Source organism: Carcharodon carcharias, chromosome 8, assembly GCF_017639515.1.
Source record: "Carcharodon carcharias isolate sCarCar2 chromosome 8, sCarCar2.pri, whole genome shotgun sequence".
NCBI classification, from domain to species: Eukaryota; Metazoa; Chordata; class Chondrichthyes; order Lamniformes; family Lamnidae; genus Carcharodon; species Carcharodon carcharias.
The window spans coordinates 141,453,759-141,470,322 of NC_054474.1; the positions used below are offsets into that span (position 1 = coordinate 141,453,759).

Below are 16,564 nucleotides of genomic sequence, written 5' to 3' on the forward strand. Positions count from 1 at the left end.
TGTTGGGGCTGCACCTCGATGTAGCAGAAGAGTTAGGAAAATTAAGAAGTTTTGAATGTACAATGGTGGCATGGATGTTCATTCACTGTACACAATCTGCACTGTTGTAAATATATTTCGCACATATCCCTTACCAAGTCTCAGGTAATTAATGGCTAATTGATGCGATGAAAGAAAACATGCTGCAATCATTCAAGGATAAAAAGTGAACACCCCCCTCCCATCAATTATCTCCCATCCTGTCTCTGAATTCCATTAAGTCTTACTCAATCTCATCACAGTGAATCGCCTTTAGTTCCACATCTGCGACACGAACAAAGGTACTTCCTGTACAAAAATGATGGCTGGACAAGACTCATGTAACCGTTGCATCACAGGCAGATATTATGTAATCTCATATTAATTGTTCACCAAGGTTGATGCTGTAGCATTGAAGTCTGCAGTCTGTAGATGTTGTAAATATTTGTCATGACCAATGTTGGAGTCTTTTTACCCAAATGATCTTTGCAGTGGTGTGTACTTTATGACTGTGAGGTGCTGGTTACAGTAGTATTCATCCTAGAGCAACATAGCCCTTCATGCCTCTTCTGCGTTTAAGGCTGAACGTTATTCCTTTCCGCTCTCCCCATGCATGATACTGAGTGAAGTTGGTTCCACTTGGTGACATTTGAAATATCTGCTAGATGGGAATGAGTGTGTGCTGTCAGAGGCGTGTGCTCATTCTGATGAACATGTCCATTTACCTGTGAGGATTTTACTTTGCTTCTGAATGGCTGCCTAGTGGCGCTTCATGGAACCCCTTAGTGAAATCACAGAATGCAAATCGATGTATAGTTCACTGCACTCATTAACCTAGGGTTCCTAGAAATGATGGGCCTTTGTGAGGTGGACAAGGTCGAGGACCGTGATGGTATGAAATTGATGCTCTGATTTGTCTCCTGGGTGCTGAGCAGTATCTATGAAGGGAATGAGTTCTCATTGACTGCCATGCCAAACCTGACTGGGCCATGTCTCTCGCAAATGCCAAGGCAATGCAGGATGTAAACTTGGCAGGCTTCCGATGAATGCAGGGTTATGAACGTTTGTCAAAAATCACACGATGGTCCTGCTGAACCACTCTTTATGAGGACTATGCTAACGTAACTCCCAGCCCTCGACTTTGCCACGGTCTGCACATTGCATACCAAGGCCACCCTCTGCAAGTTGATAACATCGTGGAGAACGACATGTGGCTGAGCTTTCCCTACAGACGAGCCTGCTCATTCACAACGTGAGTCTTAATTAGGGTCGGAAGACCCCAGTCCTAGGATTCGCAGTCAGCCTTGATTTATTTGTCCTTCAGTGGCCTTGACAATAAATATTGATACCCAATCGTTGCACTTATATCATAACTGGTGCCTTGGATGCCATGACCAGTGCACTGGGAACATAGAGGCTTGTAGGATCCATGCTGCCTCTAAGCTACAGACGTGGCCATTGATTTTTTGACCCTATATCCATCCTGAAATGTCTCTGTAAAAATCAGATGCCAATTAAGACCACATGCACCTCAGCACCTAAACTTAATGGATTCTCGTGTAACTACACACCATTGGTAAATGAGCCAAGCTTATTCATTTTGCATTAGATTCTCAAATCCAGCACTCAGCTGAGCCATGCTCTCCATGGTTTGAGAAGGGCAGTTATAGGGTGTCCCTTCAATTGGCCATGAATTGTGGTGCTGAACTCCTCCCACACGCCCTGAGACCCCTCCCCAGACGATATTTTTTTCTACCTTGTTTTTCAAACTGTGCTATTGTAAGATGAGCTCGAAAATTGTGCTGCTGACATTCTGTGGGAGATCAGCATCCAAGCTCCTGTGATCACCCACTAATTCAGAAAGAAAAAACAGTAAAAACTGTGAAATAAGAATACTGGCCTGAACTGGTCTTGTATGCCCTAAACCGGAACACCAGCAAAAACTGGGAATTAAGAGTACTGGTCTGAACTGTTTTTTACTTTCTGGGAAGTTCCTTCCATACTCCTCCTTACTCACCGCTTCATAATTCCCTTTCCTCCCATCACTATCCAGCCTCTCCCTGTTACCCTTGAACCTACCATTATCCACGTGGATATTCCTGTTCTCCTCCCTGAACACTTTAACTTTGACCTCCCCGTTGTTGACCTGACTCCTACCCTTCTCGAGCACCCTGACTTTCCGGGACCCACCCACAAGACCATCCAACATCCCCCCCACCCATGACTTTTCAGCTGCCAACTTACAGGATATGGATGCCGCCCCTTAACGTGAGTGTGTTCTCTGCTTCATGGTAGCATGACTCTAACCTCCAGGACCAAAATCCTTAGGTAACAGACCACACCCTGCACATCATACTCTGCATGACCGTCACTGCCCAGAAAGGCTTTTCCCCACCCAAAGCCAGGACCAAGACATGTGTGCCATGCAGAGCCCTGTAACATGGGCCACACAGCCCCAGGACAGTCTCTTCAATATGCCCCTGACAGTGTGGCCTCAACCCCAAGACAGTTGTGACTCTTCCTTGGACAGTCTTATAACTCTTGCCTCGGGACACTACTCCACTCTTTTCCATGAGCACCCCCTAGTTCTGCTTCTGTCTTCCTCCTCCCATCCCGTGTCCTCCACCACCACCCACACCACCCCCCCCTCCCCAACCCCAACTACCACCCACCCCACCCAGTCTTGCTCTAGATGGTTATTATTTAACTCCTGAGGTCTTGGTGCAGAGTTTGTGCCATATTTGTTGATGAAGATTCACAAAGAAAGAGACTGGTCATAGATAAGAGCACATCAGCACTCATGGAATCAAAACCCCATATAAGTCCCAGCCTTCAAGGAGAGAAAGGAAGGGGAGGAAAATACTTTTTTTTTTAAAAAAGTATAAGAAATCTTCAAAAATAAAAACTATATTTGAAAATCTCAACTGGAAGGACTCCATTAAATGGTGTATTTTTTTGTGAAAATATATGTAATTGTGTATGTTATATAAACCAATACAAATATAGAACAACACAATACAAAAGTCAGTGTACTAACATGTAAAACCTTCATGGTTCATTCTGCTCTACATGCTATACAAATACTGCACAAGTTCCTTAAATATGGATCGAATTAAGTTAGTTGAGCCAGTAACTACAAAATATACCCAGGCTCTGACCTACTCTGGTAGCCACAGCATTTATATGGACAGTCCAGTTGAGCTTTGGTCAATAGCAACCCCTAGGATGTTGATGGTAGGTGATCCTGCAATGGTAATGCCGCTGAATATCATAATGAAATGATCCCTGTTGTTGGAGTTGCTCATTACCTGAGCACTCTCTGCGGTAACATTCCATAATTTTACTACCCTTGTGCAGAGTTCTTCTTGAATTTGTTATCTTACACCAAAGACCAGAAACATTTTTGCCTGATGTATCTGAGCTTTGATTGTAATGAACAGTGAAAATAAATTATGTCAATCCCTTTATAATCTAGAAAAATTGCTGTTGCATCAGCTCTACACCTTATTCAAACAGGACTCAATCAATTTTTTAATCATTACTCTTAAGATACATTGTTGACATCTCCTCTATAATTGCTCAAAAGCAATAATAGGCTTTCCACGATAAGATGACTAGAACTGTACGAAGTGCTTCAGGTGGGATCAAACCAACATGTGCAGCAGCAAATAACTTTGATTTATTTGTTCTCCATTCTCTGCTCTTGTAACTAATTTGTCTTTTTTTTACTCTGGTTTCTTTGATTTATCAAGGACAACTCCTTGATTTCTTTCCTGATCGGCACACTCTAGGATTGTGCTGTTCAAAAAACTAATAAACCCTAAATGTGCAAGGGCAAATCTAATTAACTGCAAATGATATTAGATGCCTTGCTATACCAAATTATCGCCCAGAGCAAAGTTGAAATATTTTAAGTGTTATTAACAGAGAAGACTGGGACAAAGAGAATTAATTACAGAACACTGGAAAATATTCACTGCCTTAACTAAACCAGCAGGGTTAAGTAGCATTTGTAAAATATAGTTGGATATAAAGGAGGAGAGCAATATGCCCGTGAATATTTCTATGTTGATGCTCGGTGGCAGTTGATAATACTTATACATATCAGCTAATCATTGAGTCAGAGCTTGCTGTCAAAGTAATAGAAAGGCTAATGGAACATGCAGTTAGTTATGGATCAATGGCACAGCAACTTCAGATGAGGAGCAGATGTGTGGTTAAATTGCATATCTAAATGTTGCTTTCCAAGTTGTGCTGTTCTCCCATTAGTTTTGTGAAAACTGCGCCTCACCCTTAGCCTGCCCATTTTTAAAAAATGAACTTGCTGCATTTGCCACAGAAGATTAAGTCTTGACATTATAAGTATTGGTATATTTTTAAACATGTGATGAGTGTTAATTACTCCTAAACTCTCCAGAACCAAAAACTATTAGAAGTGACAAAGACTCATTCCTTCAGGTTTAGAATTTTTAGGGAGTTTTGAAGAATGTCAAATTTTTATTAAAATCTTTTCTTTCATTCTTCCTTTGTTTCATCTTTGTTTTTGCTCTGCTCATCCAATCTTTATTTTCCTCCCTATTTCTCTTCTATACCTGATTTCACATCTTCTTGTGTTTATTTTATCTCACTGGTTGCTTTGTTCATTCAGGTAATGCCCCCTTGCCTTCCCTGTGCTATTATCGGCTCACACTATCACCAACTTTGTGGGCAAATATTTTTATAGTTGAAAGATGTAGGAGCAAATCTAACCAACAACAGACACCATTAGATGCCCTGCTGCAGCAAATCCTGTTACATTTTTGCTGATCCATCAGCTTCTGAAATACATTTTTCAATTCAGTTTTTGTCTTTAGCTTTGGTCTTTTGTATGGTCAGTTTGGGAATCTTGGTGGATAGTACATGAGAGGTTTATGTGAAATAAATGCAGTTATGAATCATATGGTCATTGCTTTGAGGACTAGATCTAATTTCCACATTCTGAGGGCACAGCAGGACATGTGGCTGAGTCCTATATTTCCAAGCCAAAAAAAAAACCCAATTCATATGTTAAACGATGCTCATAAAATCAGCATTAGGAAATAATTGTACACAGGTCTTTTCCCTGCTCCCCTCCTCTATCTCTACTAATTTTCTGGATGTTATAAGGGGTGTAATTTCCTTACATTTGACACCACCAGCAATGGAGGTCAATTTTTCAATGAAAGTTAACTCTGTAGGAAAACCAGAGCAAATTGAGTGTCTAAGCAGAGTAGCGTTAGTGTGGTGAACAACAAAACAATTGACAAAACAAAAACAAAAATATCTAGAAAAACTCAGCAGGTCTGGCAGCATCTGCGGAGAGGAACACAGTTAACGTTTCGAGTCCGAATGACCCTTCAACAGAACTAAGTAAAAATAGAAGAGAGGTGCAATATAAGCTGGTTTAAGTGTCCGGGGTGGGGGGTGCAAGTAGAGCCAGAGATAGGTGGAGATAACCAAAAGCTGTCACAGACAAAAGGACAAAGAGATGTTGAAGATGGAGATATTATCTAAGGAATGTAGAAAGCAGGACAAGCAAGGTACAGATAGCCCTACTGGGGGTGGGGTGGGGTGAAGGAATTGAAAAAGGCTAAAAGGTAGATATAAAACAATGGATGGAAATAAATTTAAAAATAATGGAAATAGGTGGGAAAAGAAAAATCTATATAAATTATTGAAAAAAAGGGGGGGGGATCGGAAAAGTGGTGGGGATGGATGAAAGAGTTCATGATCTAAAATTGTTGAACTCAATATTCAGTCCAGAAGGCTGTAAAGTGCCTAGTCAGAAGATGAGGTGCTGTTCCTCCAGTTTGCGTTGAGCTTCACTGGAACAATGCAGCAAGCCAAGGACGGACATGTGGGCATGAGAACAGGGTGGTGTGTTGAAATGGCAAACAACAGGGAGGTCTGGGTAATGCTTGTGGACAGACCGAAGGTGTTCTGCAAAGCGGTCACCCAGTCTGCGTTTGGTCTCTCCAATATAGAGGAAACCGCATTGGGTGCAACGAATGCAGTAGATTAAATTGAGGGAAGTGCAAGTGAAATGCTGCTTCACTTGAAAGTGTTTGGGCCCTTGAACGGTGAAGAGAGGGGAAGTAAAGGGGCAGGTGTTGCACCTTCTGCGGTTGCATGGGAAGGTGCCGTGGGAGGGGGTTGAGGTGTAGGGGGTGATGGAGGAGTGGACTAGGGTGTCCTGGAGGGAACGATCCCTGTGGAATGCCACCGAACAATTGACAACATAAGGATTGCATAATGGACAGTTAATGAAGTGACTGAGCAAAGTTGGGAAGATATACTGAATAATTATCAAATTGACTAGGAATGTGACTAGCAGCAATGGGATGGTATAATGACCAATTAATAAAGGGTAGCTGAGCAGGATAGGGGGCTCACAATGCACTGTTAACAAATTTACCAAGCAAGGTAAAGATGTGACAATGACTGGTTAACAAAGTTACAGATTAAAATTTTGGGCAAGAGATGCAGGGGAGATGTGAAGAAGAATTTTTTTTACGCAGCAAGAGGTAATGACCTGGAACTCGCTACCTAAGAGTGTGGTGGCAGTGGAGCTCATAGTTTCAAAAGGAAATTGATGGGCACTTGAAGGAAATAAACTTGCAGGGGCTGTAAAGCCAAAGGATGGGACTGAATGAATAGCTGCATGGAGAGCTGGCATGTATTCGATGCTTGGAATGGTCTCCTTCTGTTTTGTAATGACTCTCTGACTAGATTTCTATGTTCTGGTGGGAGTGGACTGGCAGGTGGTGGTAAGGGGGCTGGGGAGGGGGCAAGATAAAGGGCATGTACATTCGGGTGGCATGGTAGGAGCATGCTCAATCCTCACTGCAGGATTCTGGTGTTTCACAAAGTTTAGATTGGGGAGAAACCTCCTTATCAAATACCCAGAGTTTTTCTCATTTGGACTGTTACAAGATGACTTCCCCATATTTACAAACCACTATATTAAAGTCACAACTGACCAGTGATTTTACTGGCGGGCTGGGCGTTGGGCAGCCTGCACCACTCCTCCCCCACTCCTTGGACCAACTGAGGTCATTAAGTGGCCAATTTAATCAGCAGCTGGCTAGGGGTTCGAACTCCAAGTGGTGGGCGGGATGAATAGGGTCAGGTGAGGAGGAGGCCTCCAGTTTAGGCATCTTGTGTCCAAGGGAGACGCCCCCCCAACCTCCACTTCCACCCCCACCCTATGGAGACTGTGACACTGCTGAGCCTGGAGAGCTGTCGGCCATCTGATTAGCCGGCAGCTCTTGGTGAAAGGACGTCCTCCACATAGGGGCGGAAGCCACAACCTCAGTTAACTATCTGAGGACCATAAACTATGATCATGGCTTCCTAACTCAGTGGAGGCAGGCTCCAGGCTCACCTCCAACTTTTCAGCCGGTGGGCTCCACGGAACATTCCAGACTATGATTCTAAGTAACTGAGATAGGAATGGTGTATTGCACAGTTAGCAGGCCATCAATGCAGGCGACAGTGGAGTAAATGGATAGCCGTTTGGTTAAACAGCATGGTGCTAGAAGTAACCAATCTTGCATATTATACTTGCCGAAAAGAATCTTAAGAAACGTGGTCATAAATGGCATAAACAAATTGCTATGACAATCCTACTTAATTATTCTAGAAACTCAAATAATAGTTGAAAAGGGTATCTGGAATCACTGAATTTTACAAACTGTAGGATTACATAGATCTCTTCAAATGTTGGGAGTTTTCCAGAGTCTGAATAAAACATACAATGGTCATCACATGAAAAGATTAGAATACATCATGATATTATTACTGAAGGTTAGTCAGACTTATGCCCATTGTACTCTAGCAAAATCCAACTATTTTGCTTTTCAGTTACATATTCACTAAGTTTAACTGGAAACTCATTGGCAGCAGACGACATCAATTTAGCTGGACCGTTATCGTCTATTTCACAGTGTCACCCAAAGTCAAAATTAACCCCGTGCTTTTGCAAAATTGTCTTTTTGCTTGGTCAGCTGAATTGTTGTGGTTTGCAAATACGGGGAAGTCATGTAACCTTGTGTACTAGAATTCTGCAGTGAGGATTGAGTGGAAGTGCTAACCATTCCAGAAATATGTTAGAAGAAAGGTAGTTTAGTGGCACACATCAAATGGATTGAAATTAAGTTTTTTCATCCATGAGCAGTTTCAACAATAACAAAATGTGGTACTGTGAAAAGCTTAGCCATGACTGTGATAATGTGATGGGGAACAAGATTCATGTTATTTTGTTCCTGCTGCTCCCATTTCCAACCTAAAGGCAATCAACACAAGCTTGAAGCTGGAATGCTTGATAATGGTTTGATATGCAGCAGATTAAATCCTCTTGAATGCAAATTCTTGAGATCTAAAACATAGCATAACTGCCGTAAATTTGAATTAGGATATATAAAAGGTGGCACATATGTGAAAATTAAGGTTTTAGGTAATATTGTAAATTGGGAGCAACAGCACCAGCATCAACTTGAAATAGAGCCAGGAATGCTTATTAAGTAAGTTATATGTAACAAACACTATGCTATATTTAATTTGTAGCAGAAGAATATGAAGTCCAGGATTTTCCAGTTTTACATGTAAATAAATACCTGAACAAAAAGAAACAATTTGCTTACTAGTATTTATTGCACGTGGCGGCCCCAATTTGACGGGTTTTATTGGGAGCAGATTGAGGGGTATTGGGCATTGTAAAATGGCGAGGGAAGTTGGGGGGTGGAATTCCCATTGCCTTTATCTTCTCAGTGGCGGGGAAGCCCTCCTTCCCAAAAGCCAATTCAAGCACGAAAGTGATCAATTAGGGACCATTTGATGGCCTCTTCCCACTGCCACAGGCATCTTACTACCGGTGGTGGGCCCTCCGCTGGATGGGCAGACGGCCCAGTAAAACTTGGCAGCCTCCCTGCAGGCTCAGTGGGGGGCCCTCATGATTGGGCACTCTGTAGCCTACGGTGGTACCCCCTGGTGCAAGGGCTGCCCCCACTGAAACACCCACCCTGCCCTCATCAACAACCACCCCCCCCACCCCTTCACCAGAACCTGCCATACTAGCCCCGGTGACCCCAACCCTACTTGCCTTCTGAGGGTGGCGTCCATGTTTTTGTTCCTGATTGGGTGCAGTCCCAGCAATAGCCACCACTCCCAGTGGCACTGCTGGGGCTGACAAGCTACCAGCCTTCCAATTAGCTGTTAATACCTGGAGGCGGAATCCTGCTTGTTAAACTCGTGAGACGATTGCCAAAGATTCTGGCTGGGGCTCCAAATATGGCTAAGGTGAGATTGACCTGGGCTTTCCTCCCACCTTTGGGGCCATTACCGTCTTGACACAATTCAGCCCAGGGAGGGAAGATTAAGCATTCTCTTCAGATAAACTGAAATGAGATGGCAGCAAATAGAAAGAAAAAGAGCTGCATTTATTTAGCACCTTTCATGATCTCACGATATCCTAAAACATGTTACAGCCAATGGAGCACTTTTGAAGTGTATTCATTGTTGTAATGTAGAAAACTCAGCAGCCAATTCGCACAGAGCAAACTCCCAAAACATGACCCAAAAATGTTTTTTTGTGATGTTGGTTAAGGGATAGGTATTTCCCAGGATAATGGGACTGAGATACGCAACTCTATTTCAGGCCTACATTAAATAGGAACATAGAAATGTGAGTACGGCATTCAGTCACTCATGTCTGTTCTGCCATTCTATTCATTCATGGCTGATCTGTACCTCCACTCTAATTAACCTGCCTTTCCTCCATATCCTTTGATACCTAATGACAGATTCCTAGGTAATACCACTTGTCACATCCTACTTAATAGAGAACAGTTCCTTTGTCCCAACACTATTTCCTACCTCCCAACCAATTACAAATCTGTGGCGTAAATATTTGTAAAGATGGAGAGGGTCTGCAGTTTAGCCAAAATAGCAACAGAGATCCAATTCCTGAAGTCACACACCTGAACCTGGCAAGCACCATTTTTGCTGGATTGTGGGGTGATAGTTGTGGGGATTGGGGTGGGGTGGGGTGTGCGTGGTTGCAGTTTGCACATTCATGGTTCATGGAGGCAGCTGCAAATATTGAAGTGCAGCTGCCTTCAAGCAGATCCAATTTTCATTCGTGGGATGGTGGGATGTCCAAAATATGGTTTGTGGGCTTTAGACCTTGAGGAGAAGTTCAAAAGCTGCTGGAGTTCTTTGGAGAGGTCAGGTATCCTTTTGGAGAGGTAAGTCTAGAGACACCTTTGGGAGAGGTCAAGCGCCCTTTGGAATTGTTTAAACTGGACATGAATGTGCGTAAAAAGTGGATGAGCTCTTTGGAAATGTAAAGCTGTAAAGGGAACTGTTAAGCTGTCAAGGCACTTAAATCTCCTGGCCTTTAAATTTTTAAAAAGCTGCAGCTTAAAAAAATGCTTGCTATTTCACTCTGTTGACATAAGCCTGAGGGCTATCGTTAGGATTTGTGCTGCATGACTGATTTCACAACCTAGCATTATCACAGCGGGGTGACTGTCAGTTCACAGTTTGATTGACAGCTTCAAGTTGTTATGAAGTCTTTGATGCGTGGCTACGAATATAAATGTTCATTTTATAAGGAATTATGTAGCTGAAGGAATTTAAAGGTAGTGATTTTATTTTAATGAATGAGTTTTTTAAAATTGAAATAAAGCCTACAATAGACAATTGGAGCTTTATTTCATTTCATCTCGGCATGTGCCCTGAGGTCTGGCCATGATGGACACTGGGAGAGTTGGCATGGAGGGTGTAAGGGAAAAAGGTGATGGGTGTGAGTGTGGGGTGGCATGAGTTGGCACTATAAGACCATAGGACATAGGAGCAGAAATTAGGCCATTCAGCCCATCGAGTCTGCTCCACCATTCAATCATGGCTGATAAGTTTCTCAACCCCATTCTCCCGCCTTCTCCCCGTAACCTTTGTTCCCCTTACCAATCAAGAACCTATCTATCTCGGTCTTAAATACACTCAATGACCTGGCCTCCACAGCCTTCTGTGGCAATGAATTCCATAGATTCACCATTCTCTGGCTAAAGAAGTTTCTCCTCATCTCTGTTCTAAAAGGTCTTCCCTTTACTCTGAGGCTGTGCCTTCGGGTCCTAGTCTCTCCTATTAATGGAAACATCTTCCCCATGTCCACTCTATCCAGGCCTTTCAGTATTCTGTAAGTTTCAATCAGATCCCCCCTCATCCTTCTAAACTCCATCAAGTATAGACCCAGAGTCCTCAAATCTTCCTCATATGTTAAGCCTTTCATTCCTGGGATCGTTGTCGTGAACCTCCTCTGGACCCTCTCCAGGGCCAGCACATCCTTCCTGAGATACAGGGCCCAAAATTGCTCACAATATTCTAAATGTGGTCTGACCAGAGCCTTATAAAGCCTCAGCAGCATATCCCTGCTTTTATATTCTAGTCCTCTCGAAATAAATGCCAACATTGCATTTGCCTTCCTAACTACCAACTCAACCTGCAAGTTAACCTTATGAGAATCCTGGACTAGGACTCCCAAGTCCCTTTGCACTCTACATTTCTGAATTCTCTCCCCATTTAGAAAATAGTCTACGTCTCTATTCTTCCTACCGAAGTGCATGACCTCACACTTCCCCATGTTGTATTCCATCTGCCATTTCTTTGCCCATTCTCCTAACCTGTCTAAATCCTTCTGCAGCCTCCCCGCCTCCTCAATACTACCTGTCCCTCCACCTATCTTTGTATCATCTGCAAACTTAGCCAGGATGCCCTCAGTTCCTTCATCTAGATCATTAATGTATAAAGTGAAAAGTTGTTGTCCCAACACTGTCCCCTGTGGAACTCCATTAGTCACCAGCCGCCATCCTGAGAAGGACCCCCTAATCCCCACCCTCTGCCTCCTGCCAGACAGCCAATCTTCTATCCATGCTAGTACCTTGCCTCTAACACCATGGGCTCTTATCTTACTGAGCAGCCTCTTGTGCGGCACCTTGTCCAAGGCCTTCTGGAAGTCCAAGTAGATAACATCCATTGGCTCTCCTTTGTCTAACCTACTCATTATCTCCTCAAAGAATTCTAACAGATTTGTCAGGCATGACATCCCCTTGATGAAACCATGCTGACTTTGCCCGATTTTACCATGCACTTCCAAGTATTCTGAAATCTTATCCTTAATAATTGACTCTAAAATCCTACCAACGACCAAGGTCAGGCTAATCGGCCTCTAATTTCCTTTCTTTTGCCTCACTCCCTTCCTAAACAGGGGGGTTACATTAGTGATTTTCCAGTCCTCTGGGACCCTCCCTGACTCCTGTGATTCCTGAAAGAACACCATCAGCGTCTCCACTATCTCTTCAGCTATCTCCTTCAGAACTCTGGGGTGTAATCCATCTGGTCCAGATGATTTATCCACCTTCAGACCTTTCAGTTTTCCGAGCACCTTCTCTTTGGTAATGGCCACCATACTCATCTCTGCCCCCGACTCTCTTGAACTTTGGGGATGTCACTCGTGTCTTCCACTGTGAAGACTGACGCAAAGTACCTATTCAGTTCCTCTGCCATTTCTTTGTTCCCCACTACTACTTCTCCAGCGTCATTTTCCAGCGGCCCAACCTCCACTCTTGCCTCTCTCTTACCCTTTATATATCTAAAAAACTCTGGAAATCTTATTTTATATTACTGGCTAGTTTACCCTCATATTTAATCTTCTCCCTCCTTATTTCTTTTTTAGTTGTCCTCTGTTGGTCTTTGTAGGCTTCCCAATCCCCTGGTTTCCCACTGCTCTTCGCTGTATTGTATGCTTTCTCTTTAGCTTTTATGCTGTCCCTGACTTCCTTTGTCAGCCATGGTTGCCTCGTCCTCCCTTTAGTATGCTTCTTCTTCCTAGGGATGAATTTTTGCTGTGTCGCCCAAATTACTCCCAGAAACTCCTGCCATTGCTTTCCCACTGTCTTTCCTGCTAGGTTCATCTCCCAGTCAATTCTGGCCAGCTCCTCCCTCATGCCTCTGTAGTTGCCTTTATTCAACTGTATTACCTTTACATCTGATTCCAGCTTTTTCCCTCTCAAATTGCAGGGTAAATTCTATCATATTATGGTCACTTCCTCCTAAGGGTTCCTTCACCTTAAGCTCCCTTATCAAATCTGCCTCATTACAAATCACTAAATCTAGAATTGCCTGTTCCCTAGTGGGCTCCACCACAAGCTGCTCTCATAGACATTCCACAAATTCCTTTTCTTGGGATCCACTACCAACTTGATTTTCCCAGTCTACCTGCATATTGAAATCCCCCATGATCACTGTAACCTTGCCTTTCTTACACACCTTTTCTATCTCCTGGTGTATCTTATGCCCCACATCCTGACTGCTGTTCGGAGGCCTGTACATAACTCCCATTATGGTTTTTGTACCTTTGTGGTTCCTCAACTCTATCCACACAGATTCTACATCATCTGACTCTACGTCATTTCTTGCTATTGATTTAATTTCATTTCTTACTAACAAAGCAACCCCACCCCCTCTGCCAATCTGCCTATCTTTTCGATATTAGCTCCCAGTCCTGATCCCCTTACAACCATGTCTCCGTAATGCCCACCACATCATACCTGCCAATTTCAATCTGCGCCACAAGCTCATTTACCTTATTTTGTATACTGTGTGCATTCAGATACAACACCTTCAGTCTTGTATTTCCCGTCCCCTTTCTCATTGTCGTCCCATTATCTGATGTGCTTGAAGCTAGATTCCTAGCCCTTTCCAAACACTCTGTCCTATTTTGTGTTCTGGAGACTTTAATAGCCTCTCCTGGGCTCTCATTTCTTTTCAGTTTTTTCAAAATTTTCCATGAAGTTGAACCCACTACCCCCCCCCCACCCCCGCTGTTTTGTTTCCCATTAGTCATACTTCTTGGAGTTAAGTTGGCATAGGGGCTATAAGGGGCCATGGGGGTGGGTAGAGGGGCAAAGGCTGGCATGAAGCTCGATGGGGTGGAGAGGGGAGCATAGGTTGGCATTGAGGGTATGGCGGCCATGGGGAGTAGGTGAGGGCAGGAGGTGGCATGAGTTAGTATGGATGAGGCATGGAGAGTCTGTGGGGGAGGGGATCAGAGGGTATGAGGAATGAGAGTTGGAGCGTTGTTTTTTGTTTTATTGTTTTTTTTAACAGCTGCAACAAAGTCCAGGAGCACCAAGGCGGGCCTTTCACCAAGCCTCCAAACCTGACAACCGGATTAGTCAGATATGACCTACCTTCAAAAATTCACACTGACTCTCTCTGCTCAGACTTACTCAAGTAATCAGTAACTGTGCCCCGACGATAGATTCCTATATCTGATGTTCTTCTCCCTGTTGTACAATCCTATAACCAATAGGCAGAATTCCTATAGAGAGCTTTAGTAAATTATGATAAATATGCTTATAATTTTCTCTCCTGGGGGTATTATGACAAGTTTACACAGGCATCATCTGCTCTAAATTCAGATACAAGAATTTACAATGTCCAAAGTTGACAGGGATTGCAGACATTTAATATTCTTGGTATTCTTATAATAAGCACCTGAATAAGAACCTCAGGATATTTTTCTACATTAGAGTTGAAAGCATGTTGCTGTGGTGTAACTTTCAATTAAATATACTGATACTGTTATATTTACTTATTTAATATAAGTAACTGTGAGCGCGGTGGCTGCACCATAGGAACATATAGATGAAGCTCCATCTGGTTCGCTTTCTACCATCCTGGTAGTCACATGATACACAGGAACAGGAGTAGGCCATTCAGCCCCTCGAGCTTGTTCTGCCCTTCAGTTAGGTCGTGGCTGATAGTGTAGCTAGTCATTAATCACAACAATCAATCTTTATCAATTAGTCTATAACAGACCAACAGTCACCTTGAAGTTGGAGAATTGTGAAACCAGACATTACATGAGGAAAACCCTACACCATAGCTCCAAAGTCGTATGTTCCTCACAAGGCATGATACACTTAGCACATGCGATGTCTCACGCTACTCATATGCTGTATCCCAGTATTCACCTTTTCATTTTGAACAACAGTTTCTTGTTCAATTGCATTCATTATTTCAAAGGGAGTTAATCAGCATCACTATAGAATACAACATATTGTGATATTATTGTAGAGCACCATTGCGGGGTGCTATAATCATTCCAAAGAAGAGTCATATTGGACTTGAAATGCTAACTTTGTTTTTCTCTCCACAGATGTTGCCAGACCTGCTGAGTTTTTTCAGCAGTTTTTGTTTTTATTACTGAACTTGGTTTTGTGCTTTTGTTAAATCCCAACTATGGCTGATGCAAAGCACTTTAAGAGGGGAGATGGTGGCATGGTAGTATTGTCACTATACTAGCAATCCAAAGGTAATGCCCTGGGGACCTACATTCAAGTCCCACCATGAGAGATGGTGGAACTTGAGTTCAATAAAAAAAAATCTGTAATTAGCTGTCTAATGATGACTATGACATGATTGTTGCAAAAACCCATCTGGTTCACAAAAACAGAACTTAAGGTTTGATTTTATGTTCACAAAGGAAAGAAAGAGATCCAGACTAGAAAATATTTTTGAAGAAAAAGACAAAACAAAATGATTTTATTGATCCACTGAGCTTTGAGGTTCAAAAACTCAAGCAGTTCCGACAGCTGGTACTGCTGCTGCTCGAGCCCTAAATCGTACATCATTACAATCAAGAACACAGTTGTAATTAATTTTAACACTGTAACTAGAGTAAATAACTTAACCAACATCATTTCTCAGAATATTCATTAATACTTCCTTAACTGCAATAAATGGTTAAGATATAAAGATAATGATCAGCATGGCCTTTTATTCATGATGATTGAATAAATGAAATACGACTCTTTTTTCAGATTTCCTTCACCAGTACTTAGTTTGCATTCCCAGCATTATCCCTGTACAGTTGAGACCATTGGTTTCTAGTGATTGAAAAAGACAATTTCCATTTTATTAGGTAGCATATTTGGGGGCTGATTTCTGCAGTTTGTTTTTATGCGAAGACTATTGATCAGTGGGCTTGCTGTTGGCCTTTTTCTGCAAACGTATTACTGAATCTTCATTCCAAAGAAGAGTCATATTGGGCTTGAAACGCTAACTTTGTTTCTCTCTCCACAAATGTCGTCAGACCTGTTGAGTTTTTCCAGCACTTTTTGTTTTTATTATTGAAAATGGTTTTGTGCTCTTGTTAAATCCCAACAATGGCAGATGCAAAGCACTTTAAGAGGAGAGATGGTGGCGTTGGTGGTATTGTCACTACACTAGCAATCTAGAGACCCAGGATAATTTTTGGGAGCCTGGATTCAAGCCCCACCATAGCAGATGGTGGAACTTAAATTCAATAAAAAATCTAGAGTTGATGATAACCATGAACTGATTATTGTAAAAACCCATTTGGTTCACAAAAACAAAACTTAGGAATTGATTTTGTGTTCACACCATGTCCATGTTAGCACCATGCTACCTCTTGAAGGAGGGAAATGCTATAGTTAGCTTCTAA

The 16,564-nt window shown here is 42.6% G+C and overlaps 1 protein-coding gene across 1 annotated transcript in view; it reads right to left on the bottom strand.

The window, feature by feature from the left end:
• Positions 1-16,564, bottom strand: part of whrna (whirlin a) — a 204,515-nt gene that overhangs the window by 83,219 nt on the left and 104,732 nt on the right. The window contains exons 6-7 of the mRNA XM_041193961.1: positions 9,056-9,087; positions 3,522-3,536 (exon numbers count right to left, since the gene is read on the bottom strand). Coding sequence (XP_041049895.1) covers positions 3,522-3,536; positions 9,056-9,087 — 47 coding nt within the window. The remainder of the gene's footprint in view (positions 1-3,521; positions 3,537-9,055; positions 9,088-16,564) is intronic.